This window comes from Suillus clintonianus (assembly GCF_016758775.1).
Source record: "Suillus clintonianus strain FC179 chromosome Unknown DEU56scaffold_20, whole genome shotgun sequence".
Taxonomy (NCBI): Eukaryota; Fungi; Basidiomycota; class Agaricomycetes; order Boletales; family Suillaceae; genus Suillus; species Suillus clintonianus.
In genome coordinates this window covers 113,173-140,302 of record NW_024539244.1, presented here as the reverse complement: position 1 = coordinate 140,302, position 27,130 = coordinate 113,173, and the positions used below count along the sequence as shown (strand labels likewise).

The 27,130-nt window shown below is 48.2% G+C and overlaps 7 protein-coding genes across 7 annotated transcripts; 2 read left to right on the top strand and 5 right to left on the bottom strand.

Moving 5' to 3' along the window:
• Positions 1 to 367: 367 nt before the first annotated feature.
• DEU56DRAFT_910595 (uncharacterized protein) lies at positions 368 to 3,165 on the bottom strand (the record flags this gene model as incomplete). Its single annotated transcript, XM_041357196.1, has 8 exons — positions 368 to 386; positions 440 to 1,253; positions 1,302 to 1,405; positions 1,469 to 1,597; positions 1,654 to 2,051; positions 2,096 to 2,347; positions 2,756 to 2,869; positions 2,923 to 3,165. The coding sequence occupies 8 exons, from the start codon at positions 3,163 to 3,165 to the stop codon at positions 368 to 370; spliced, it is 2,073 nt and encodes a 690-aa protein (XP_041210631.1).
• A 260-nt stretch (positions 3,166 to 3,425) lies between these two features.
• On the bottom strand, positions 3,426 to 4,752 carry DEU56DRAFT_910594 (uncharacterized protein; the record flags this gene model as incomplete). Its single annotated transcript, XM_041357195.1, has 6 exons — positions 3,426 to 3,482; positions 3,534 to 3,800; positions 3,850 to 3,928; positions 3,993 to 4,349; positions 4,410 to 4,454; positions 4,523 to 4,752. The coding sequence occupies 6 exons, from the start codon at positions 4,750 to 4,752 to the stop codon at positions 3,426 to 3,428; spliced, it is 1,035 nt and encodes a 344-aa protein (XP_041210630.1).
• An 859-nt stretch (positions 4,753 to 5,611) lies between these two features.
• Positions 5,612 to 6,427, bottom strand: DEU56DRAFT_910593 (uncharacterized protein; the record flags this gene model as incomplete). The annotated part of the gene is made up of 3 exons (XM_041357194.1): positions 5,612 to 5,738; positions 5,793 to 6,297; positions 6,352 to 6,427. The coding sequence occupies 3 exons, from the start codon at positions 6,425 to 6,427 to the stop codon at positions 5,612 to 5,614; spliced, it is 708 nt and encodes a 235-aa protein (XP_041210629.1).
• An 847-nt stretch (positions 6,428 to 7,274) lies between these two features.
• Positions 7,275 to 10,705, top strand: DEU56DRAFT_937900 (uncharacterized protein; the record flags this gene model as incomplete). Its single annotated transcript, XM_041358836.1, has 10 exons — positions 7,275 to 7,454; positions 7,506 to 7,715; positions 7,767 to 8,138; positions 8,195 to 8,388; positions 8,437 to 8,602; positions 8,653 to 8,801; positions 8,856 to 9,436; positions 9,483 to 9,621; positions 9,669 to 10,303; positions 10,356 to 10,705. The coding sequence occupies 10 exons, from the start codon at positions 7,275 to 7,277 to the stop codon at positions 10,703 to 10,705; spliced, it is 2,976 nt and encodes a 991-aa protein (XP_041210628.1).
• Positions 10,706 to 14,679: 3,974 nt separating this feature from the next.
• On the bottom strand, positions 14,680 to 16,410 carry DEU56DRAFT_910589 (uncharacterized protein; the record flags this gene model as incomplete). The annotated part of the gene is made up of 1 exon (XM_041357193.1): positions 14,680 to 16,410. One exon carries the CDS (start codon positions 16,408 to 16,410, stop codon positions 14,680 to 14,682), a length of 1,731 nt encoding a protein of 576 aa, XP_041210627.1.
• A 2,258-nt stretch (positions 16,411 to 18,668) lies between these two features.
• On the bottom strand, positions 18,669 to 24,050 carry DEU56DRAFT_754299 (uncharacterized protein; the record flags this gene model as incomplete). The annotated part of the gene is made up of 23 exons (XM_041349800.1): positions 18,669 to 18,808; positions 19,033 to 19,122; positions 19,185 to 19,201; positions 19,249 to 19,337; positions 19,426 to 19,614; positions 19,649 to 19,651; positions 19,706 to 19,773; positions 19,824 to 20,138; positions 20,186 to 20,521; positions 20,576 to 20,703; positions 20,751 to 20,932; positions 20,982 to 21,151; positions 21,208 to 22,038; positions 22,098 to 22,199; positions 22,257 to 22,363; positions 22,462 to 22,502; positions 22,540 to 22,694; positions 22,950 to 22,977; positions 23,054 to 23,124; positions 23,180 to 23,223; positions 23,445 to 23,582; positions 23,639 to 23,728; positions 23,932 to 24,050. The coding sequence occupies 23 exons, from the start codon at positions 24,048 to 24,050 to the stop codon at positions 18,669 to 18,671; spliced, it is 3,453 nt and encodes a 1,150-aa protein (XP_041210626.1).
• A 765-nt stretch (positions 24,051 to 24,815) lies between these two features.
• Positions 24,816 to 26,890, top strand: DEU56DRAFT_910587 (uncharacterized protein; the record flags this gene model as incomplete). Its single annotated transcript, XM_041357192.1, has 4 exons — positions 24,816 to 24,867; positions 24,916 to 25,661; positions 25,726 to 25,882; positions 25,935 to 26,890. The coding sequence occupies 4 exons, from the start codon at positions 24,816 to 24,818 to the stop codon at positions 26,888 to 26,890; spliced, it is 1,911 nt and encodes a 636-aa protein (XP_041210625.1).
• Positions 26,891 to 27,130: the final 240 nt, after the last annotated feature.

Genomic DNA, 27,130 nt, shown 5'->3' with positions numbered 1-27,130 from the left:
TACCTTGCTTCCTTTGCTTAGTAATGCTATTCGAACTGCTTTGGTTGTTGGTGCCTCAGCTACTCATCCAATATAGTAATACAAAGTACTGCATCGGAAGACCATCGCACAGAATGACGTCATTTTCGAACTTTTTATTCACTAAGTCCCACTAACACTGTTCACCTGATTTCTCTTAAGTTTTTGCTAGTCTTCGAAGTCATCTGTAGTAGTCGACCAATGAAAATCATCTTTTCTAATCTTGTTTGTCTTATGCTTCCGTTTTGTGCAGAGATCAAGAAAATTACTCGTATTGCATGCATACTATATCGTTTCAAGCAAGAAACACTAATAAAATTTACAAGTACATATCTCGACCTTACTCATTTTAACGTTGTCGCGCCCTTCTATTGCGATGAAGATATCAGCGTCACTCATGAACACAAAAGGATGTGCGTACTTGTGCGAACCAGAGTTGTTCTCGGCATTTTTCCGCTTATCCTTCGCAGCAACGGAAGTAGGAATATGACGTGTTGAGGCACCAATCTCATTGTCGCGTTCGCGTGGATTGAATGGTACACTGTTTCGTACACGCAGACGTGGGGCTTGTTGTTCTGTGGATGGTGCAGGTGCTTGAGTTCCGTCGACGCGATTTCTGCGCCTGCCATGGGGAGCAGCAGGCACATTGGTGTAGTCGTCGTTTCCGGGAGGAAGAAGGACCTCCTCATTGTTTCCTGGAGGAAGAAGGACCTCCTCATTGTTTCCTGGAGGAAGAAGGACCTCCTCGTTGTTTCTGGGAGGAAGAAGGACCTCCGGAGTCTGCGTGATTGATTCCGACAAATACGCATTGGGATGCGAATCCACGGGAGGCGCGTCGGAGGAATTGAGCAAGTCAGTGTAGGCGGGATCGTTCATCACAGCAAGGAATGCTGTCGGATCGAACGCTGAAAAATCTATGTCGCCTGTTATGATGGGGTCGGCCGGCGGATCAAGGACTGAAAAGTCTATGTTGTCCAGGTGGGTTGCGGCTGCCTGAGAATCGAGACCGAATGATGCATTGAATGATGCATCACTGGTGGTATTTGCGTAACTGGGGGGATTATCATTGGGAGGTAGATTGACCCCTCCATCGGATTGAGGAGTCATGCGATAGAGACCCTGCCCACTCTCGTCACCGCTCTTTCCCCACCCCTCATCTTCGTCTAAGTCCGACAACGGTTCTTCATCTTCATCTTCGTCTGACTCAGGCTCTTGCGATGACGTAGAATCGAAAACTAGTTCGATGGTAAGCTTCGTCTTTGAATTAGTATGTTCAAGCTTACTGATAGAATTTTTAACAAATTCTAGGAAGGCACTCTGCACAGCATCGAACTTGCCGTACACCTGGTCGAACTGCGCACCACTTTCGACTTCTCCCACGTGGTAGCTTGGAGTAGCGGGAATCCATCGTAAGCACAACTTTCCTAGGGTATCGAATCTTCATACTCACTTAAATACTGACACTTCACCTGTGCTAGGATCGTGACCCCCCATCAACACGCTAAACTTCCACCCTCCTGTCATATGACTAAGGTACTTGAGGACCCGATCAAGCATGGGACCGAGCTCCTGAATAGCCCTATTAAATGAATGCGGTGAGAACAACGTGTTCGATCATGTGGTAAAGGTACGTACTTGATTTTTGACATGTCGTCAATTTTTGGTGGCTTCCCTGACTTTAGGCGTTGGCGTTGTTTCACATATCTTGCCTTGATTTTTTCATACTTCTTGTCAATCTTGGCTTTGACAGCTTCGCTTTCGTCTGAATATATACGACGCGTGATCTCGCGGCGCTTTTGCAGTTTCGGGCCTCTGTTGGTAATATGTTCCTTCTCGATGGCGTCGTCTGCAGCATGCTTGATTTTTTCTTTGTAGTACTTGTTGGAGTATACATCAATTTTCTGCGGTGCGCGGGTTCCTTTCAGATTGACACCCCCAGCTAACACCGTGTCAAATTTCAGCACCCCTCTTACAGCAGCTGATCGGCCTAGGCGGATAGGATTATTCTGCCATCTGAACCAGGAGGCAATTTGCTGTTCAAGATTCGGTGAGTACATGTTTGTTTTGTGCGGTGAACGTATCCCTGACTTGCCTGATGACGAGTCTCTATGCCCGCTGCCAGTTTCTGCTCTTCCTCGGCCGTGTAGACATGGTCAGCCGGGAACTCTGGGAACAATGCTTGGCGCTCGGGCCAGCGTTGGAACCATTCTATACCAACACGCTTCAAAAAATCCCGGTAGCGCTTGACCACGGCATGTTTGCGGAATTCCGGAAAGTGACCGAGGAGGAATTCCTCCTGTTCTGGTGTAGCCCACTTTTTCTGTGGCATCTGTCACAACACTGATCAGCACACACCAAGGAAAAGGACTCTGCACGCACATTAACGTATCCGGGGGACAGAGACAGAAATATTTGGTAGGTAAGCAAGGTAACACCTCATTCTTCGTCCTAATACCTCGGTCTTTCCAGTCTGCATGAGGCCGAGTCGCAGTTCCTGACAATCGAGATATATACCAATTTAATCTAATTATTTTTTCAAGATGCATCGCATGTACTACATCCTGTCCCCACACTGTGTCTACGATGGGACTGTCTACTCGCTGCATGAGCGGTCAACATGTCGCATAAACCACGAGTATAACGACGCCGTCTAGTACCTCCGCTCCCACCCACTCTTTTGCACACTACATATGCTGTTCAAGTCTACGCCCTGATATATATTAAACCCAACCCGTACGTCTATGAGTAGAATGGCAAACCTTCGTGTCTTCCTGATGGGAAAGTGTGCCCGCAAAGTCGCCTTGTCGGAACTCCCACACAAGTGGTTCATCTGGATGAACAATTTAATCCTCTACACACGCAAAAAATGAATATGGGGGGATCAAGTGCAAGGGACTGACTTACGCGGCAACGACGCTCAATAGCAGTATTGAGCAATGCCTGTTGCAGGCCGGATAATTGATCAGGTGGTATATCCGCATAGTGAACATCATGTTCTGGCCAGGTTTCAAACCACTTGGAGTAAACAGACTCCCAAAATGCTGTCTCTTCCGCTGTCCCCGAGTTGACAAGTACATATCCAGGAAGAAACGTTTTGAGCATATCGCGCTGCTTGCGCGTCAGCACTCGGATCTGAGACATCGACATTGGGTGAATGGTGTTGGGTGAACGGTGGAGAAACCTGTTGAAACACCCACATATCAACGAAGCAACATGCAAGCCAGACGGACGTACAGCTCTTCTGACAATGATTTGCATATAGTAACAAATCACCGGTGGAAGCAAGAAATAACATTCATCAGTGTGCTATCTAACTGTTTAAGCGAACGATGGCAAATCTTCGAAACACGCTCCAGAAACTTCAACTTTGTCCAAAGATGGACTCGATCCATTCGGCCTCCCAGGCCCTATGGCAAGTGTCTTGGACGACGCCTTTCAGCCGATTTGAACCATCGGTATAGACCCTGCAATGCACATCAGCAGTGTGTTTGTGAAGGCGTGACAATAGTATGTACAACCTTCTCGTGCCTCTTCACAGACCGAGCAACGGCGACAGCCTGCTCTGCAGAGAGTCGAGTGACACCGGGAAACAGTGTCTGCTCCTCTGGCCATCGTGCAAAAAAGCGTGCAAAGAGGTTGTTGAAGAAAACAACACGATCCTTCTCATCCCGAATCCTGAAGTATTCAGGTGACAATTTCTGCAGAAATTCGTCTTGAACCTCCCACAAGGGTTTTTTCTTCTTGATAGATGTAGGCTGAGGCTTGGATGCGGGCACCATGTTCTTTGAGCTGATCAGCTGTGGATAAGGAGCAAAAATGAATGTTTCTTACAATGGACATGGTAGAGTATCGATAAGAGGAACTGTGTCCCTGTTCCTCCCTTCGAAGCAGCTGGACGTCGAAGCTCGGCCTTAATAAGATCAGTGATGGAATAGAGCCACTGCGCTCATAGGGCTTACATTGCAAAAGTTTACACTATGGTCTGGTATAACAAACCTCCGCGAATGTATTTCAAAGGCATCTCTTCATCTATTTCCCTCGTAGCTGAGTAGCACCATAATTCCTCTGTAGCCATTGTGATCGCCTTGTGCCGACACATCACACCAACCGCTGCTGTGCGACCCGGATCACTGGCATTTGGGTGATGATTGTCGTCCAAATTTGCAGAACGCAAGTATTCCTGGATGCGCTCCAGAGTCTGAAGATGTTGGGAAAGGCATGCCTGTACGGCTTCTCGGTTGTCTTGAAAGTCCTGTACCATCTTAATGCACAGAGCTTCAAGTTCGGCAGAAATTACAACAAGGTGGGATTGAGCGTCCTTGATATTGTATCTATGAAGAATATAGTATTAAGTCAGTGGTATCAGAAACTATATGAATGAATGGTCGCACATAACACAGTTCTCGTATGCTGGTGGAGAGGGACTCCGAGTCAGTCTATAGAGTAGTAAGGATCGGCAAATTGACGGTGGGCTCAGTCATGGTATAAATGTTAAAGTACATACTTGGGGGCCGTGGATGTGCTTGCGAAATCTCTATGCTTCGACTTAGTGTTGTCCCTCTTGTGACGATAGTTCATGGCCATCTTGAGCCCAATCGCCTTCTTGTTCCTGCGTTCATTAGCATTTAGTCTTGAATTCGTGCAGGAATTATACTTCTCATAGTATTTTCGATTGTAGCGGCGGGCAGCTTCGAGCCGTTCCTCTTCAGTCTTGTATAGTCGTGGGCGAGCCATGAGTGAGTGGCAGTGAATTGCAATGAAGCAGCGTGCCAGTGACAGTATTGAATCAACAACTTCAACTTGTCAAAAGATATTAATCGGAGATTTACGAAGTCAAGCCTCAGTAATATCATGACAGATACTTTCTGGCTGCTCGGATAAAACACTAGAATCCCAGCTATAGACGTACAATATTACTGTTGCAAGCCCTTTCACATAGATTCCATGGATCATTTTGTCTTAAGTTCAGTATAATCAATCCACCTAGTACATAGGCCGACTCGAATGAACTAACAGAATTCGAATAGGAGTCATAGAACTACCATTATTAATTCCTTTCATCTTTAGCTGAGCTTACTGCTTTTGAACTCGCACAAATTCCTTTGGACTACAGAACTTAGATAGCGACAACTAGACGACCTCAGCACTACACATGTCATATTCGTAACATATCTCAATACTTGTGGCTTACTCACTTCAGTCTCAGCTATACTGCAGCTTGGTCCAGGTCCACAAGTGTGCGTGTATTTCCACGAGTCCGCGGTGTCCGATGCTCCACCGGCGTCGTTGCAACCTGGTTGGTGTGCTTCGACTTCTGGTCTTCGACTTATCTTCTCTTCCCACCTGCCAGAGCTCTGTACAGTTTATCTCGAAGTTTGTTGAAGCGCAGTAGTTATTCGTTCTGGTCTTCGACTTATCTTCTCTTCCCACCTGCCAGCTGAGCTCTGTGCAGTCCTCGAAGTTTGTTGAAGCGCAGTAGTTATTCGAGCGCAGACGCAATTTTCAATTCTCAATTCCACAAGCGTAGTATCAAGTGCAATACAACTAGTATACTATTGTGATAGACGGTAGAAGCGGTGGCGACGTGCCACTCTCAAACCAACCACTCAGTTTCCCCACTATCAATTGCATTCTCCATCAGCTGCACGCCTTCGGCAATCGAACGAACCTTGGAAAACGAAGCCCGACTAACGCCGATGACATGCGAGGAAGTGCGTTGCCTAGTCAGGAATTGGTCAAGCTATCCAACGAAAAATAAAGTGGATGAAATGCACCAAGTAGAAAAGATGCCGACACGGCGACCGCGGGTGACCCAGTAATAGGGCCCTGAAGCATTGGGCGCTGGAACATCATATGTAATGCCACCATATAGCCGAGTATACACAGCAGGAAGGCCAGCAGCCACACCCCCAATGCCAACAGGCAGGGTAGCTGTGTTAGCATCAACGGGCGGGGTAGCTGTGGTGGCGTAAACGGGCGGGATAGCTATGGTGGCATCAACAGGCGGGGTAGCTGTGGTGGCGTCAACGGGTGGGATAGCTGTGGTGGCGTCAACAGGCGGGATAGCTGTGGTGGCATCAACAGGCGGGGTGGCAGTGGCAGGATCATCAATGCCATATGTCTCAATGGGAGCAGACGACACGCTGACACCAGCGTCCACAGTAACTTTGCGCACTGTAGCAACAACAGTGTCCTGTATGAACCCGCGGAGAGCAACAGTCAGCGCAACCGCGGTAGGCCCTGAAATGTTCAAATGCTCAAAAAGAGCAGAGAGAGAATCTACGGTCCAAGATTCAGTATCAGTTGTCCACTTGAAAATTTGATACCGCTTACCAGTAGTATCACTGAGACTGTCAACAATGGGCGCTGCAGGCACGGGAGGAGAGTCGCCCGTGCTCGTGGTGGTCATTGTTGTCAACCAAATGAGTAAAGGACGAGTAAAATCAACGATGAGTGGAATCTGGAATGAATTAAGTGGTGCTCACTGGGAAAATGTGTAGCTTTTGAAGCTTTTCGAACCAGTAGACCTGCTACATCGAGGACACCCTAGGATTCGGAGACTCAATCGGAGGATCTTTCAGACGGAAGTCAGGGAGTTGCAAGACTGGAAGTCAAGGAGTTGCAAGACAGAAAGCAGGAGGAAGTTGCATGGGCAGCTCACCGTTGAATAACACTCGCAAATATTTGGCTCTGCTTGTGGTACACAGCTACCTATTGTTTAATTCTAGGTTAGGGTTCGGAACGCGAGTTGCACGTGTACCCAACCATGCAGTCGGCAGTTCCCGTCTACTGTGGTAACTTTCCCGTTCTCTTGGTTTGGCCCAAGTCCAAGGCGTAACAAACCTGAGTCAGAACGCGAGTTGCACGTGTACCCAACCATGCAGTCGGCAGTTCCCGTCTACTGTGGTAACTTTCCCGTTCTCTTGGTTTGGCCCAAGTCCAAGGCGTAACAAACCTGAGTCACCGTGTCACGTACGACAGCGAAGGGATGCAGTCTGAGGGATCTGTAGGTGAGCAATATCACAATAAACGCAATATATGTACTGACATCGACATTATTAGGTGGTGACGAGCAGCCTCCACATAGCATCATTCAGGCGGTCCGCTCGCCCTGGGCATGGCGGGAAATCGACCAACGGAAGCAACTCCGTGACCAGAAGCGCATTCGGTTGAATGTATATACACCACCCACTACCTCACGGTCGCGACAGGCAGTGCACACCTCGGTAACTTTTGGAGGGCGTCGTGATGGGACAATGCGGCTCGAGCGCCGCAACATTACAAGCAACCTCCCATCAACTCCATCTACACACCAGTCTGCCCCACCTGATGAAGGTGACTTGTTTTGTTTTACGGCCGATGACGATTCCATGCCCATGGATGATATTTTGGGCGACAATGAGACCTTGCATCAAAGGCGCAAGCAGATGGCTGCAGTGAGACTCTCGTTCCAGGATACTTATCCTTGTTTACTAACTGGTGCTTAGGATAACCCTATCCTTGTTTGGAAGGAGGAACGAGACACTTATCTTGCAGAACTGATTCGATTAGACGGGCGTGGTGATAGTTCTAGCGATGTGTGTGGGGAATGTTGTGCCCCTGCACAATTTCGATGTTTGGATTGCGATGATTTGCAGTTATACTGTCGTGGGTGCACTGTGGCCAATCACTTGCGATCTCCTACCCATCGAATCCAGGTACGTGCCATCATTCTAAAACGTAAAAAAAAATAATCAAGTTATCCGCAGGAATGGACTGGGGTTTTTTTCCAGGCAGTGTCATTGAAGGATCTTGGCCTTCGTGTCCAGCTTGGGCATCCTGTCGGCCAACGCTGCATTCTCCCTCAACAGGTGTCCAAAGACGAGTTCGTGCTAATAGACACAAACGGAATCCATGAACTCGGGTTGGATTTCTGTGGTTGTGAAACTTCGAACTCGCATGTCAGACAGCTTCTTCGCCATGGATGGTTCCCATCAACGGCAACTGATCCGAGGACTGCAGCTACCTTTCGACTACTGCGTCACTTCCAAATTCTATCATTCGAGTCCAAAGCGTCCGCCTACGAATTTTACCACTCACTAGTTCGTCTGACGGACAACTCGGGTCTCACAAAACCCAAGGTAAGGTGCTTCGTCATTGTATCCACTTGCTTGCTTGTCTTAACCTTTGATTTTAGGACCGCTACAATGCGTTCTTGCGAATGGTTCGCGAATGGCGCCATCTTAAGATGTTGAAACGGTTCGGTCGTGGTCATGAGCCGAGTGGCGTTAAGGGCACATCACAAGGCGAGTGTGTTGTTGTCTGCCCGGCTTGCCCACAGCCTGGTAAGAATTTGGTCGACGGCTGGGCACTTGCAACGAAAGCCAACCGGTAAGCATTAGAGACTTTTGGGTATATATATGGGCTTATGTGATCCAGTTGGTTATACGCCACATTTTTGGCCATTGACGCGAACTTTCGTTTAAAGAGGCGCAATGTATCGAGTGACGAGGCAGACCCCAGTCTATCTACAGGGTGGTCGTATTTTGTGGAGGAGACCGACTACAAGTCCTATCTAGCCCAACATCTTGGAGGAGCACAGGAGGTACGCGACGCCGTTTTACTCTCTTGCATGTTTCTTACTCTGTTTCACAGAAGAGTACATGCTCCAGTCATAACGCGGTAAATATGGCCGATACTAAATTGTCGCAGGGACTGGCTGCCACCGGCGTTGGGACGGTGGACTGCGCACGTCACAACATGAAGCGTGCTAACGGAGTCGGCGATCTACAAAAGGGCGAGAAGTATGTCGAAGGGCCCATCACGCTTACGTGTTAACGTGTCTGATCATTGCACAGGTATATAAACATGGATTATCTTTTTTTCTCTAGCTTGCGCGACAATTCAGTCAAAATGTTAAACGTGTCCTACGATATTGCGTGTCAGTGGCATAAACACCTCTGGTCACGCATGGAATCCCTCCCTCGTTCACATCATTTGGATTACCTTTCGAAGGTCGTACGTTTCTTCGTGCCAAAATTTCACCTTCCCGCGCACGTCGCAAAGTGCCAGACGATCTTCTCATTCAACTTCACACGTTTTGTTGGTCGAACGGATGGTGAAGCCCCCGAAAGAGGCTGGTCAAACATCAATCCCGTGGCTACGAGTACAAAGAACATGGGCCCCGGGTGTCGGCGAGACACCCTAGACGACCACTTCGGTGACTGGAACTGGAAGAAGGTGGTAGGGTTGGGCGCATCTTTACTCCATAAGATGAAAGATGCTCGCGTTGAAAAGGCCGAACACCAAGCTGCTTTCGAGGAGTTTGATGCCGTGATTACTCCCGAACATCGCGCAGCGTGGCTAAGTGAAATGGAAGGTTGGGAAGAGAATCCTAACGACACCACAATACTTAATCCGTTCGAAACCAAAGCTATTGGTGGGTGCTTTACTTACTGGCAATCCTTCACTGACGGTGCATGTAGCAATCACCCAAGCGGGCGCACGACTAAAACTGGCCGAGCTGGAAGCTGAAGAGCTAGCGCATGGGGTAGACGTCTCCTTACACCCGGAAATATCGCCCAGTGTACTTATCGCAGCTGGTCTTGATATTGAAGATGAACAGTAAGTGGCCGTCCGCAGAATCTCGTATCCAGCTGACAATTTTGAAGACGTCGTCTTACTTCTCTGATCAAGTCTATGGGTCTTCATTCCACTGATACACAACGGGGCAACCTCGTTCGGCAGCGCAACTCGCTCCGCCGTAAAATCGAGATGTGGAAGGGTGTCCAGGTTCTTTACATGCCTGCGGTACGGAGTCTGGTTCAAGGAGGGCGCGAAGATCAGAAGAATGCTGAAGATATTACACTGTGGCTACCTTCGCAGCTACGGAACAAGCCCTGTGATCAGCGCCTCCAGAATGACGAGTGGGAGTTACGGTATGCACAAGCCCACGACGCCCTCGAGGAGCTCCGTCAGTGTCTTCGGATACACTGCTCGCTTCTGACATTCAAGCGTGAATGGATGCGTGGCCAAGGTGCTAATACACGAGGCCAGAACGCCCTCGCTCGTGTCCACGCCCGGCGCACTATGTGCGTTATTCGCTACAGGTCAGCTTGGACAGCGCTTAAGTCCCTGGCTATGCTGCTGGGGAAGAAGGATTGGCATGGCAAGCTGCAGGAACTGGCGGATGAGCATATCAAGCCCCTCGTGGATCCCTTTGGTATTGGAGAAGGACGACGTCAGGTTTCGTGGATCTGGATGATGGAGGGCCTCGATTGTAACGGCTATGAGAGTGCTGATGACGGTAAAGTATCCTGGTCATTATTTGGACGTATCTTGAACTAATGCGTTATCAGGCGTGCGCATCGAATGGTGCAAGAGCCGTGCAAGAGCCCTACGATGGATGGAAGAGGTAGAATTGTTGACCGAAGAAATGGGGAGAGTCATCCGATTTTTTGGGTGGGAGGTACAGCGGTGGGAAGAACGGATAAGTCGCTGTGTGGGGGAGAGCTCTGCTAATACGGAAGGCTTACGAGCTTATGCAGCGCGACAGGCTGACATCCGTCGGAGGCTTGCAGGTCATTTTCGCGGTCTTTGGGCGCCTTACCTGCCCCAGACGCTGGAGTTACCTCTGCCCATCATATCTCCTCAAGGCGAGCTGCAATTACCTGACTTAACCATCCCCGATATCCCCCTTGATGAATAGTACTGGTAGTGCCTTGTTCCCCATGTTAGTAGTGCCTTGTTCCCCATGTATTACATCATCTGTCAAGATCGCGATGCATCTGTGAATTAATCAAGATCGCGATTCAACATCGTACTCTTAATTGGCCGGGGAAACCTTTTTAATTGCCGGGCTAGGGTGATACAAGTCTATCTAGCCCTAGCTAGCCAGCCTGAGTTGTGTCTGCTAGTTAGCATCGATTAATGCATCACCGGAGAATGCTAATGAGCATTGTTGATGCATCACTTGTTGCTGCTAATTAGCAGACATGATGCATCATCCTTACAGATAGTGGTGCTTCAAGTTAGATACCGATATATAGATTGTAGTATCTTACCTTTGCATTGCGAGAGTGCAATGGATGCAATGCAATGTGTGCACTATACGATGCGAAGCTTCGAAAGATTGATCGATCGGAAGAAACGATAACAAAACCGTAGATATACCTATATAATATTGACAATGTGGAAGCTACCCAGAGGGTAGAACACTAAGGTTCAGACGGTAGACGGAACGTGGATGAGAGTTAGATTCGAAGTGGAGGTAAGAGGTAGAGATAAGATACAGACAACAACGACTTTATATCTAATATCCGAACAAGCACGTCATAGTTCGGCGTGTCCAATCAGCGGCTCGTCACGTGTGGTAAGCCCAGGCTTACACCCTCCCCGACTATCCTTGAGATCTTTCTTTCTCCCAGATGTCTAGAGCTTCGCAGTCGTCCAAGTCTCGGCGGGGGAGCCATTCATCATCTTCCGGTCCATATCCAACCCAGCGCACCAAATACTTCTTTCCACGGCCCACCTTCCGCTCGTCCACAATGCGATCTATAAAGTTCTCAGCTTGTCCGTTCTCCGTCACGACAGGTCCGGGTCTTGGCAGTTCTCGTGTTGGGAATACTAACGAAAGGACGAAGTTGTGAGATGTGGAACATTGGACAAATGTTAGGTGAGTTCGGGAGGTCAAGGGTGTATGTCGACGTTGTAGGATTTGCGTCTACGACTCTGTATGGTCCGTCGAAGCGTGGCATAAATTTGGCGACCCTTCCATCTCCTTTTTGCATGTATTCTCTTCTGCGGTTCTTAGTTGCGAGAAGTACGAGGTCGTCGACAGCGAATGTTTTCTCTTGCGATCTATGTTTGTTTGCTGATGCGGCCTGAGCTGCCTTTGCTGCTAGTAGATTGTCTTGAGCCTCCCAGACGTCCTTTTCTAGTTGAGAGATCAACGCGCGTGCACGGTCTTCGTCAGTGCCTGTCTGAGGTGCGTGTGAGGGGATGAGCGGCGGTAATACTCGAGGTGAACGTCCCGTGCGCAACTGAAAAGGCGAATAACCCGTGCTAGTATTCAGCGCGCTCATAATATGAAAACGCACGCGGGGCAGTGCCTTCACTCATCCCTTCTGATTACGATCAATGTGATAGCGCAAGCATTGGTTGACGGTCTTGTTGCTTCTCTCGCTGACACCGTCCGTCTCAGGGTGGTAGGAGGAAGACATTTTCAGTTTGACACCTGTCAATTTATTGAGTGATTTCCAGAATTTAGAAAGGAAAAGTTTATCTCGATCTGAGATGATCTCTAAGGGTAACCCGTTTTCGCAATACCAATTATCGAAAAATAAGGTGGCGAATTGTTCGGCCGATACATTGTCACGACAAGGTACAAGTCTGATGTCTGAATTAAGGCGGTCAGTCATGGTGATGAGCATGTTGAAGCCGCTGTCTTCTGGGAGATTCCTATGAAATCTATGGCGACGGAGTCCCCACGGTCGTCGGGCACAGGTAGCGGGTGAAGGGGACCAGGAGCTGCTGTCGTTCGAGATTTATTGCGCATACATTGCGCACAGGACGGTATGTAGGATTTGGTGAGGTCCTTTCTCATGTTTGGCCAATAGTAAGCGGAACATAGTGAGCTGTACATTTTGTCGGCCCCAAAGTGGCCCGACGCGTCATGGGCTAGATGGAATAGAAATTCCCGCAGATTGTCTATGCGCGGGATAACGAGGCGGTTAGCCACATAAAACAAACCTTCTGCATCTTGGGTTAGACCGGGAAGGGATCCTAGTAAGGATGGTAAACGTTGGCACCAGGGGTCTGATGTGTAACCATTCTTGATACGTTGTACGATCGAGTTATCTGCTGATATTGATAGGATGCCGGCAACGGTGGGCGAGCTGTCTGGGGTAACGTCAGTGCGACGAGAGAGTGCGTCTGCTACCGTGTTATCTTCGCCCTTGATGTAAGTTATTGTCATGTCGTATTGAGACATATACTCAGCCCATCTCGCTTGTCGACGGGATAAGTCACGTTGCATATTGAAATTTTGAAGTGTTCTGTGATCAGTATATACTGTGATGTGCGCACCCAGCAACTCGACTCTCCATTTTTTGAGGGCGCGAATAATGGCGAGCAGTTCTTTTTCATGTACCGGATAATTTAACTCGGCGTCTCGAAGTTGGGTTGAGTCGTACGCGACAGGTCGAGCTGATTTCCAATCCTTTCCCCAAGAGAGAACGGCCCCGGTAGCGAAGTCAGACGCGTCACATGTCAAGAATATTTGATTTTCTCCTGGATTGTCGTGGTCAATCGTGGTAAGACAGTGAGGACTCACCACCAAGTCTTTAATGCTCTTGAATGCAGTTTCATGTTGAGGAGTCCACGGAGGGAAATTAAGCTCTGCTGCTTTCGTGGTTAGTGGGGTGAGCACGCGAGTGAATTTTGCGAGCGCAGGCAAGTGGTCAGAAAGGTACCACACGATACCTAAAAAGGCGCGGACTTCTGTTGTTTTTGTAGGTCTAGGCCAATCGAGAATCTTAGCGACTTTAGATTTGTCGACTTCGATCCCACGCGCGGAGATATGATGGCCTAAGAAGTCGATTTCACTGGCGAATAGGAGGGTCTTCTTTAAGGAACAATAGAGACTGGCTTCTCGTAGCGCAGAAAGGACGGCCCGAACGTTTCGATCGTGTTCTTCGAGTGTTTGAGACCATATGATGATGTCGTCCAGATATACATGGCATATTTTGCCGATGAGATGGCACAGTGCTGACATCATTCTTCTCTGGTGGACGGATGGTGCATTCTGCACGCCCATAGGCATCACCGTCCATTCGAATTTTCCAAAAGGTGAGTGAACGGCGAGGTACTTCATGTCGTCCGGGTGAACACGTGTTTGAAAAAAAGCGTTAGTCATGTCTATTTTTCCAAACACCTTACCTTTAGCACAGTCTCGTAAGATTTCGTCGATACGCGGGAGCGGATGGTTGTCAGGTATGGTATTCATGTTAAGTTGTCTGAAATCATTGACCCAACGTGGTAAGGCTGTCGGATCGGCCTTAGGTATTATGAACGCGGGTGATGAGTATTCGCTTTCGGAAGGTCTTAAACGGCCGCTTTCAAGGTGCGCGTCCAGCAATGTTTTCCAAGCTGCTCGATACTTCTTCGGACAATCATACGATCGTTTTTGGATAATCTTATTGGCATCTTTGAGGTGTACCCGAAAGAGAACGTCCGAGGGAAGAGTGTCATTGTGTGGGATGTTGTCACAACCCCTTAAACAACTTAATGCTAGGGCAGAGACTAGGACTCAAACAAAGGATATCACGATAAAAGAAATGAGATTGAGCAGGTACGTTTGGGCTGCTACAAGATGTAGAGACGAAAGGTTTGAACTAAAGAACTACTGACTAGAAATGTCCTAACTATATACAACTATTCAAGAGGAGATACAAACTGAGTTTTAACTACTAGCCAATCATAAAATAGGAAACAGAATCGTACGATGTGATAAGGTGAAAAGAAACTATGATGTCATAAGAAGCGATGCCGCTTCTGTGAAGTTCTGGAAGGTTCTAGGAGAGTCACGTGATGTAATGGCGTCTAAGTCTGGAGTTGGGATTTCGGTTATAGTAGCGATAGGTTTAGGGTTAAGGGTTGAGACATATGTTGGGCGTTTAGGAGTTAGCGCTGGGAATGGGCGCTTAATATTGACAGTTGAAAGGAAAGAATAATGATTTGTATTTGGAACTCGTGACAGATGTCAGCTGGGAAGCGATCGATGAATTCGTGTTTAACGGCAGCGTCTCGTGCAGTAAGGTCATTCTGGTAGGTTAGTTTATCAATCTGTGCTTGAATGGCGCCTACAAGATCAATGCCGTTGACTGGAAGACATTCTTTGTCTATGATAGCCTTGTATTCGGGGAGAACGTGGTTGAGTTCGCACACGACATCCTTCTTGAAGGAGTAAACTTGCAGCTGATTAGGAACGACAGACGGCGCAGGCGCACAAGGTGTTGGAGGGTTCAGGAGGTCGTAATTGACATCTTTAGCGATTACAGTGCGCAGCCGGTGGTCAATAACGATTTGATTGTGTGCAGGGAAGGGTCCTCCCAAGAGGAGTTGGGTACAAAGGTTGGGCGCGATGATTGCGCGTACAGTGCGAGATTTATACAGGGAGTCAGGGGATGAACATGTGAGTTTAACATAATGCGACAGAACGAATGATTGCTTTTGTTGTCCTGAGAGTGCGACGGAAACTGGAAGAGGCTTTGGCAATGTTCGATGGCGGAGACCAAGCTTAATGGCGAGCGTTTCATTAATCAGAACTGCTGGAGATCCATGATCAATCAAAGCGGATACAGTGACAGAAGAAGACACAGCTGGGCCATCAACAAGGCAGTCCCAAGTGAGATGCGGGGTTGTGAACGGTGCGACGCACTCATCACCTGATTCTGAGCCATTTCCGAGCGCTGCGGAAGGCATCACAACAGCGACTGTCTCGGAGAAGTCTACAGCGGCGACAGTTGTCCCGCTCTTCTTGTTCTTCTTAGCAGCTATTAACGCAGTCGTTAAAGGTTTGTATGTGGCTCCGTCGGGGAACCCAGTGGGACATGTGCTGGAAGAATGTTGAACGAAGGGTTCTCTGCATTTGAAACAACCGTGGTTGTCTCGAAGAAGTTGACGCTCGTCATCTGTCAGCAGGGGTAAACGGACGAAGGTTTTATTGGATGATGAGGGGTTAGAGGCTGATTGTGTTTGCTTGCTGTTGAAGCGGGTTGACGACGTAAGTTTCTTGTCGACGTTGACCTTGCCTCGTTCTACACGATAAGCCGCTTCTGCAGCTTCTTTGTGCTTCGCGAGGAGGTGGACCCGCTTGTCGTCAAGCAATCTCACCTTTTCAATCCACTTGCGTAGATCTTTCTCGGTGATTTGCTCTGTACGGTATTCAGCTGTGAGATCGGGATGCATGTGTGATTCTAGGTGGTATTGGAGGTTGGTGTCGTTGAGATGAGAGGGAGTGTCACGAAGAAGCGTGTTTTTGGACTGGACCTCAACGGCCCATTCGTTAAATGGTTTCGAGCCTTGCGTGGAGGAAAGCATCTTCTGACGAACGGCGTCGGCCCAGTCTGCAGGTAGCCAGTAGCTACGGACTTCTTTGATGTAGTCTGTGAACGAGAGTGCATTCAGGCGATCCTGGTCATTAAGATACCAGTCTTGTATGATGGGCTCCTGCATTCCCCAGGCGACCTTTTTGACCATTTGGTCATCCGGAATGTCTTTGTGCATGAAGAATTGTCGACAGCCCATTTCCCACGCTCGAAAGACCTCGGGGGAGATCTCTCCCGCTGTGAGAAAGGGTGGTTTGTTTGCGGCGTGTTGTTCAACACGCGCATATTTGGAGGGTGCGGACATGATGGGGAAGTTGTTCCACGAGTCGGTAGAGCCCGAGGATGTGGATGTATGCGTTTTAGTTGGGGAACTCGTACGAGTGATTATTGGTTCAGTGAGAGGAGAGGAATTAAGAGTAGGATTAATTAAGCGAGGAGGCGTTATTGTTGTTGGAATCGCAGTAGTACTCGTGTTGTTGTTCAAAGGATTACGAGCACAACTGCGAGTTGCTTTCGGAGAGTATGCGGGTAGACGGGAACGGCGAGGAGGCAGTTTGTAAGTTCTTAATAGCCGACTGACTAAGGTCAATCCGGCGGCGTGCTAAAACAGTTGATTCGGCAAGACAAGGTGAACAGTAACGGCAGAAGGATAACGGCAAACGGTTAACGCTCAACTGTACGTTCAAAAAAAGTGGAAGCTACCCAGAGGGTAGAACACTAAGGTTCAGACGGTAGACGGAACGTGGATGAGAGTTAGATTCGAAGTGGAGGTAAGAGGTAGAGATAAGATACAGACAACAACGACTTTATATCTAATATCCGAACAAGCACGTCATAGTTCGGCGTGTCCAATCAGCGGCTCGTCACGTGTGGTAAGCCCAGGCTTACACAATGTCGGAGTTTAGTAATCGGAGATAATACCGACTGGCTCGAAATTCGTGAATCCATCTGCTTTCGTGCGCCGTCCATTGGTGCGCCTGCTGCCGCCCTCGTTATCGGTGCAGGAGGGTCTGCACCAACTGTCATTGTATCCGCCGTCCCAGTGAGTGCGACAACCACCGGCGGGACTAGCCCGGGGGGCGTGCTTCTTCCGCACTTCAGTCACCCCTTCCAAAGTACCTCTTAGGTACATATATTCTATCTTAAAATCCCACCTAAGGGGTATGATTTTAGATGGTATTCCCATGCAATATTATTATGACCCGGGCCCTCCCAATACTTTCCCCAGGGGGGCTGGGCCAGTGTATTTGGTCTGTCCCATAGCCTATCTAGGACATCCCATATCCCTTATTATTTGAATGATCTGGGGGTGCCAGGGGTCACTTCTTATAAATGAATGCCCACATATTCAGACACTTGAAGTACAATGTTTGTCTGCAATCAATAGTGTACATGGTTTGCACTTAGCTTGCTTAAACCTTAAATTGGAAACTCACATATAGTAAGAAGCATGAAGCACTCCGCTGTCTTCCTGTGCTGAAGGCACAACAGGTTAGACTCATAACATATAGCGAAAGTAAATTGTGACATGCAGTCAAACATGACAAAGGTGTACACTGCTACCAAGAAATGCCAAACCTTTGTCTGCAGTTTACAAGCTCATCTACAATGATACCTAGTGCTAACAAATGCTGACAGTGACCACCAGAATTTCAATGCTATTTATGAGGTGTCATAGGTCACACCTATCTTCAAAATGTCGAAGCTAAGGTTCAGTTGGTCACACCTGGATTGTGTAAAGGCAGGTGTGTATCTCTAAAGTATTCATTGGGCTGTCCCGGTGCTCTCATACACATGATGCGGGATAGCCCAACACTGGTTCATATAGTTGCTGGGCTGCCCCAGTGCTCTCATACACATGATGCGGGATAGCCCAGTTCTGGTTCATATGTCGCTGGGACGGCCTAGTGCTCTCACACACATGATGCGGGATAGCCCAACACTGGTTCATATAGTTGCTGGGCTGCCCCAGTGCTCTCATACACATGATGCGGGATAGCCCAATGCTGGTTCATATGTCGCTGGGACGGCCCAGTCCTCTCATACACATGACGCGGGATAGCCCACTGCTGTTTCAAATGTTGCTGGGACAGCCCAGTGCTCTCATCCACATGATGCGGGATAGCCCAATGCTGTTTCAAATGTCGCTGGGACGGCCCAGTGCTCTCACACACATGATGCGGGCTAGCCCAATGCTGGTTCATATAGTTGCTGGGACAGCCCGGTCCAAATGTTATCACTTGTTTGTCTTTGTTTTTTATCCACATTCTATAACATTCTGCACTGCTTTTCTTCTTTCTTTCTCCTACATTCTATTGTGCAGCATCCTTTCTCAATATTAGTCCTGCAATGTTCACTCTCCTTTCTATACTACTTCACTGGGCTGCTTATCTGGGTAGCTGCTTCCTGCTAAGATTCTATACTTGAACTGATCTAGTTTTTTATTCAACATTTCTAGTGGTGACTTGCTCCTGCCAATCTGAGACTAGCCAAGCAGTCCATTCTGTGACACACCGACGATCTCTTGCTTTCCTAAGCACCGACTTCATAAATCTCTGGGTTCTAATTGTCTTTACCATCCTGGTCACCATTATTGTTCTCCATGAAGTCTACCTTAATTATCTTGATCGCACAACTGCCAATACCATAGCTCTCATTCAGCTTCAACCAACCACTGGCACTACTCCTCATGATTCCCCTGTCTAAACCCAAACCCATTATTTCATCTAGAATCACTAGTGTTAGTACTTTGCTATTCCTTCTTGCCCAGCTCTCTGACATGCACCATATGGGCTAGCCCAATACTAGCTCATTAGTCATGGGGACAGTCCACTAAACATCGGGATAGCCCATCGCAACTTTCATAATTACTGGGCCATCATTACATAGACACTGGGCTGACCCACTATATATATACATTCCTTACATACTACTTGGGGTGACCCAGCTACCCAATATATATCAGCCGGGATAGCCATGATGACCCTGGGATAGCCCATCGCGACTTTCATAATTACTGGGCCATCATTACATAGACACTGGGCTGACCCACTATATATATATACATTCCTTACATACTACTTGGGATGACCCAGCTACCCAATATATATCAGCTGGGATAGCCATGATGACCTTACTTTACATATAATAAAACTCGTAGATGCTGGCATTGTTTTTTGAGTGAAAATCATGCAGCACAGTTTGGAACCACAAGACAGATGTATATTCAAGCTATGATACACAATTACATACAAAAATCATTTAAAGCATATGAAACATTAGTCACAGTAATCAAAATCATGATCATATGAATGGCCACCATAATCAGCAGACGAAGTGTTCCGGCCATAAGCATAGTTCTCATGTCCCCTTGCAACCACTCTTGAAGGGCCTGCAGCTGAAAAATCATGGCGAGAATGGGCCACATTATGCCATTGTTGAGGTGGCTCATAGCCAGGGGTAGGTGCACGAGGTCGAGGTCGAGGTCGAGGATGAGGATGAGGATGAGCTGGGACCATGCGCGGAGCACCATCGTAACGTACAACCTAGAAATGAACTTAAATAAAAATAATGATAAAAAACATCAGTCTTCAGCTTACCTTCGACTTTTTCCTGATGCGAGAGTCTGGTGCATTCAAGCTATCAGCCTCGGATTCAAATGTTTGATCTGTCAGACACTCAATTAGAACAGAATCTGTAAGTGATTACTGGACTTACCATAATCCTCTACATGCAGTCGCTTGCGAGGCTGCATCCTCTGCGGCTGAAGTACCGCTGGGTGGTGTTCTGTACGGGGCGGATCGTTGTTGCTGTGGTGGTCCTCGTGAACAATAGAAAATCCTCGAGCAGCACGGTGAGTCTGTTGTTGAGTGGTTGATGTTGCTTCCTTGTACTGTTCCAGCAACATTTTTGGGACGGAGTACTTGAATTTCTCGGAGTCCGCTAGTTTGCGGAGCACGATGTGGGAAGCGCTGGTGACCAAAGGAATATCGAACATCCTAGGGTCGTCATTTTCACATTGGTCAATGTGATCTGAAGCAACAGCATTAGATATGAAAATGAACACGGGGAATAAGTACCTTGCGGCCAAGGAACAATATCAATCTCGGACACAGTGACATCCAACTCGTCAATGATATCATCAAGAGTTTTATCACTGCGTCCTTGCTTACGCCGAAGTTCGAGTAGATTAGTAGCTTCTGTCTTCAGTTCGGCGTCATAATACTGTGTTGCCTTGCGCTTGATGTAAGGCACGACGAGTAGCTTCAGTTGTTGAGCGCTGAGGGTGTGGTAGTTGAAGTCTGGGCCAACCGGATGAACACCATCAGGCCAGAGTTCGAATTGAAACTTGTTCTGGTATGCAACATCGAGTAGCTTCCGCCACTGGACAGACTTGGGTTTATAGCCGAATTGTTCTGTTTTATCGAAATAAATTCGAGATATGCACGGGGAATTTAGATCGAGCTTACCTAGCTTCTCAAGCACCATGACTGACCAGATATGTCGGTAACGATCCCGTGGGGCTTCACCAGGCTTCGAAAACAAAATATCATAAGCCCCACTGAACCGCGGCAGTACTAGCTGGTAGTTTTTTACTCTGGACACATGGTAAGATAAAACTGAAGGTAGTTCCAAGCTACGTACTTCACTGCGGTGATAATCCAATCTAAAGCGAGGCGGGCGTCCACTTGGCGTTCATTGATGAGATCCATAAAGGTGGAAGAGCCTGCGACAAAACCAGAGGCCTGTCGGGCCGCCTCATCAGGAGTCGAATCGAAGACACAGCCAATGACCTCAATGCCTTCTAGACGAGAATAAGCTGCGAACTTTCTGGCAGTGAGCCATGATAAAAATGAGTGTTGGCTTAATACTTACACGCTTAGCGAGTGCGTCCCTTGTAGACATAACAATGCTGGCACGCGACTGATTGTTATTGGCACCGCCTAAGTGAACCTCGTGGTATGCTTGTACATCATCCCACAGCGGGTCATCATCTGGGAGGCTGTAGTAGTGGTCGCGCTGCCTCTTTTTCCAATCACTAAGTTCTACCAGGGTATGTGGTTATTACCAGCGCCAATGTGTAAAAGAAGAAAAAACTCACGTTCATCTTTTTCTCGAGGATATTTACTCTTGTACCATCCTTGGTGCATGTTCCATGGGGTCTCGGCCCTGGAGTGCTTCACAGACAACCCGGCCTCAATGAGTATTGTACGTGCAGATTTTCCATACTTGGCCCCAATTGCCTTGGCAGCCTCAAGTGTCTTGCGCCCGAGCTCCTGCGCATCATGTACACCTTCCTGGCACAGCCGCCCAGGTCTAGAAGCAATGGGAAGGTCTTCACCGACATCATCAAATGAATAAAGTTGCGGGGTAGGCGAGGCAGTCTCCATTGCCATGGAGTTTTTTGGCAGAGCGCTTGGGGGAAGAGTGTTGGAGAGCGCGCTCTTCTTGAACAACATTGCCTTTGATGGAGGCGCGGGTGCTTCTTCGTCAGAGGCTACTTCATCTTCTTCGTCAGAGGCTTCTTCATCTTCTTTATATTCATCGTCATCCCCGTCAGACTCCTCTTCCAGAGGAGAAAGATCACGCCCAGCAAGCTTTGCACGGTGTTGTACCGGGGCGGTCAAGGAAGTCTCTATAACTGTGGAGTTTTTTGGGGAAGTGTTGGAGAGCGCACGCTTCTTGAATAACTTCGCCTTCGACGGAGGCGCAGGAACTTCTTCGTCCTCGTCTTCTTCATCTTCTTGATATTCATCGTCACCTTTGTCAGACTCCTTGTCTGGAGGAAAAAGATCACGTGCAGCGAGCTTTGCACGATGTTCAGCTCGTGACCTTGCTCGTCGATTTGCATATGGGTAGTTGTTATCTGTGGAAGGGGTGCCATCCGAGGAAGCGTCTTCATCCTCTGGAGTATCAGAGACAGGTAAGGATTCTGGGAGACGAAAAAAGGACTGTCAGTGTACATCATTGATGGGAGACAGTGCTACATACCACAGGCCTTGGGATCATCTACAGGATCGCCCTTGTGAGCCTCCAATTCTCCTTCACCGTTGCTCTCATCTTCTGTGACAGGGTCGTCGATCTTGGGGTGGTCTTTGTAACAGTCATATCAACAAGTAGTTACTCAGTTTGTAGGGTTGCCGCCCATACCTTGGGTTTCAGACTCAGTGTCAATGCGCGGATCTGTGGTAGCAGTGGAAATTTTTGCGCGCCGGGAAAGGAGGGCGCTGTAGTCATCGAAGTTCGTGACCGAGGTCCTCCTCGGCAAGGGGTTAGGTTTGATTTTTTAGTGGGTGATAGTGACTGGGGTATCATGATCTCATCAGTAAATAGACGAAAAGTAAGGAATGCCTACCGTTTTAGTGTTGTTCTGTCCAAGACAATAAATATTAATATCTACGATAAATAAAATTGAATTAAAGAATATACGTACCATGCGCTGGTTGATGGGCAAACCACTGCGGGTACGCATCACGAAGTCCGTAGATGCAGTTTCCGTCCGCTGGTTAGCGCGCTTTTGGGTGGAAGAAGTCCGTTTGGGAGGCATGGTAGAGGGAGGTTGATAAATTCTTGACTCAAGGCAGAGAACTATGGACACGAATGTCGACAGCAAGGAGTATGAAGAACACGAAGTCCTTTTCAGCGGCGAAGAAGACACGAAGTCTCACGAACGGCGAATGCAAGTAAACACTAGTGAGAGAGCAAGTTAGAACAATAGAAAATCGTGATGGAGAAATTCTAGCCTACCTGGCTTTTCAAGCAAATCTCAGGATGAGAAGAAAAATACTGCGGTGAGAGTGACTTTGAGCGACAGGAAGTCGATGGGCAGAAATTTCAGCATACCTGGTTTTAAAGGGTGGGAGCAGAGCGCCTACGGAATATTAGGCAAGATATGAATCAAATCGTCGGCTGGACAACGAATAAACTTCGCCACAAGACTCCAATACTCTAATGGCTTCCCAGATGGCAGAGATGACACATGGACCGCATTTGGGACGGGCGAGGTCATCGATGGACGCTGTGGGTGGACACTAATTAATGAATTATGAACAGAAACCGCAGACTGGACTAACCTGATTGAGCCAGATCGTCGGTTGGGACCGCAAACGAGTGCCGCCTATATAGGAGGGAAGAGCGTAGATGGACAGTGCATCATCATCTGTTTGAACTTGGTCTGATGGCCAGAGCAGCGCGTAGAGTACCCAAAGCGATTACGAGTGCTGGCAATGTCTAGTTCGATTGATAGTTGTTGGAAGAGATCTATCAGAAACAATCAACGGCCGCGCTAGGAAAAGCTGGAACACAAGTCGAGTTCAGGAAGACGCAAGGAAAACTGACCTGGCCACCAGACAGCATCCACGATCACACCCAATGATATCTGCTACCACCAAGGCAGGAGCTCCAAGAGACTGAGTTGAAAGAATTGAGGCGAATTGAGATGGCAGGGCGGTGATGGTCCTGAAGACATTGGAAAAGCTGGAACACAAGTCGAGTTCAGGAAGACGCAAGGAAAACAGCATCCACGAACACACCCAACGATATCTGCTACCACAACGGCAGGAGCTCCAAGAGACTGCATTGTAAGAATTGAGGCGAATTGAGATGGCAGGGCGGTGACGGTCCTGAAGACATGGAAGATAGCGGCAGATTGACTCGGAGTAGTAACAGTGCTAACACGAAGTCAGACTGCATTTGATGGCATGAAGTCACTGCGTTGGAAGGATGGAGGCGAATTGAGATGGCAGGGCGGTGATCATCGGTCCTGAAGACGTCGGAAGATAGTGGCAGATTGAGTAGAGTTCAGGAAGACGCAAGGAAAACTGACCTGGCCACCAGACAGCATCCACGATCACACCCAACGATATCTGCTACCACCAAGGCAGGAGCTCCAAGAGACTGAGTTGAAAGAATTGAGGCGAATTGAGATGGCAGGGCGGTGATCATCGGTCCTGAAGACGTCGGAAGATAGTGGCAGATTGAGTAGTAACACTGGCAGTGCTAACACGAAGTCAGACTGTATAATACATTTGATGACACGAAGTCATCAGATAGTGTTAGCTACCGCGAAGGCAGCTTCAGAACAGTCATGATGCGGATTAGTGCTAGAATAGAGAGGAGGAAGGTAAATGATGTAGCCTTAGACTTTGGCGAATTCTAGTTTGTCACAAACCAATTTGGGTTATCCCTGGACCCTGGGCGTAAAGTTTGCGACTCTTTCCCGATTTTCTCTTTCAGCCTCATCGATCTTGCCTCTAACTCTTCTTTCTCCTCCCACTCCCATCGACAACTTTCTCCTCCCACTCCCATCGACGGTGCCGACCCTTCTGCCTTCGTGGTAGAAAATACTATTCCAGTGACTTCGTGTTACTGTGCAATAGTACTCGCTACTCTAACTTCGGGTTAGAGTACTGGACGACATTTCCCTCCTGCCTGCGTAATCGATCCTTCCGCCAACTTTGAGTCTGCTTTGCATTTGTGAGTGATTCGTTTTGCCGTGGGTCATCGGATCTGCACGCTCACTGTATTCCTACAGTAGTGACTTGGTATCATTGTGTGCTATCCAGGCACTGCAATTGATCTACTTCAATGTATGTACCTTTCGTCGTCTTCATATTCCTATTAGCTTACACTAACTGTGCCTTTGTTGGTTCCACCACTCAATCACTCACTGGCATCAGATAGTTACCGTTATTCGCGGTCCCTCTGACAATGCCTCTGACAATCCCTCGCGAATTCAAGCCATTCTTGCGCGATGGTGACAGTAAGTGCCCTTAGTAATTGTCCTGTGATTCTCTAATGTTGGATATAGATGCTATCACAGCTACAGATGCACGCTCTCTCGCCTATGACGGTCAATTTGTTTTCACTTCGCCCAACATGACTTTCGTCCCACAACTATACGACAATCCTTCCAATATCGTGCAAGCGAGGGCGGATGGGAAGTTTTGGGCGATGGATCCTTTCCAGTGGCCTCAAATGTACGCAGATGCTTACACCTGGAGCTTTACCATTCCGCGACGCGAATTCCACGAGCCTGGCACTGACCTGTGGTATGCTTGGTGGTCGCCAGTTTTTTCTGACGATTTTGAGCCATTATCTCCCGGTCATGTCTTTGGCAAGCTAAAGTCCACCCACCGTGAACACCTTTTTCGACTCTACGAGCGGGCTAATAAACGTGTCGGCTCCTACAAGCTATTCCGAGAACACAAGCAAGACGCGGTTGTTGGGTGGGTCACCGGGTTGCGCTCTGTTTTTGAGCGCTTCAAAGAGACACTGGCTTGGCGAGATATTGTGATGATCTTGGCCGAATTTCAGAGGAGATTCCTGGAGATATGGAGCATGATGGATTACCTCGAGATTTTTGAGCCGCGGTTGAAATTCGAGGACAAGAACCATGGGGTCAACAAGACTTGGATGGGTTGCTTCACCAAAGACTCCGCTATTGCGTTGAGGCTCCACAAGGCTGGTGTACCTGTGTGGTTGATACGAGATGTTAGGCTTGTCGATAATAAGGTCAACATCCGCCAAGTCGTTCCCTTCACTCCTGCCGACCTCGTGTTTGGGATGTATCTCCACCCCATTAAGAACTTTCGCTCAACCTTTCGATATCCGGTACAAGGGTCCAAGCGATCATCAACGCCAGGCTGCGGTTCGTCAACCGTACCTTACTTTTGAAGAGATCCCCGTAGATCAAACCGAAGTCAATCGCCTTGCAGTTTCTAGAGAGCCGTCATCGGGTAAAGCGCCTGCCAAGAAAATGAACAAGTCTACAGCATGTGAGTGCAATGTCTGATTTTAGTTCACCACTCTTATCTAGCAATCATCTAGATGAACCAACTGCTCTGCGTCAGAACCAATCTCAAGTTGGACGTGACAAATGGGCCGATGTGGTTCACCCATTCATGCCCAGTATCAACACCTTTTTCGCATCGGCCATGAGTCAAGCAGAGAAAGACTCGAGTCGGGTCAAACCAACCCACGCAAGAATGGATGAGGGATACAGGCTCCCCGATCCTGGTTTATTTGTCAACGTCCTTTCCTCGCAATCTCTGAAGAAATATCTCGCAAACTGGCTGGCATGCCGTGAGTCGTGGCTGAAGCATGTTTACGTGTCGCCTCCATCTCCGCTCCCTCGGTCCCAAAACTGGCGTGATCTATTGATCATGCAGCCTACACCACAGCCCTCGTCGTCAAGTGGTCAGATGCCATCAGGCAAGACTGGCAAGTCCAAAGCCAAGCTTGGCTCGTTCTTCGGAGATGAATTGTCACTTCTACGCCAGTTTTGGACTGGCTCCCAGATATTGCAATGGAGGGGTCAAAAAATCGAAGCTGCAACGCTTGAGAACCCGCCGCATCGTCTCGTTCAAGAGATCATTTACGAGATTTGTGAGCAAAGCTTCCGATATGACCTTCTAGAACTTGATGAACGTCTTGCTCGTCACATGCGACGGGATCGAGAGGCGAGGAAGTGTCGCATGGATTTGCTCCGTGGAATCTTTCCTCAGCATTCCCTCACTATGTGGGACAAGGATTTCTCGACTCGGAATGATGGACTTAACGCTGAATCTTTCCAAGATGCTCTAGCATTTTTCGAGAAATTTCGTCAAGTGTTGATCGCATGGGAAGGTGCTCCTCAAGATATCAAACAGCCTTTCACCGAGTCGATGCCCGAGGGAGAGAAGTGGCAACACATGAAGCAATGTGCTCTTTTTTACGTACAATCGTTTTACGATAACACAGGTCGTCCCCCGGTGGTCCCTCATATGCTTTATGTGGGTGCATAGCCGCCGATTTTCGCTCAGTCCTGTTCGCGTCTGATTTTTTCATCAAATTTAGTTGCTATGTTGGATGGTTCTTTCATGTACAATTTACGTTTGCGAATTTCAATGACTTGTTGCTACGGCGCTATTCACTGTTTGTTGATCACCGTCGATTGACCATTATCCTCGCGGTTCAGTATCTACTAATTGTCGCTACATAGGTTACCTGAACTGGGACTTCGTGTTCCTCTCTGTGCTTGTTGA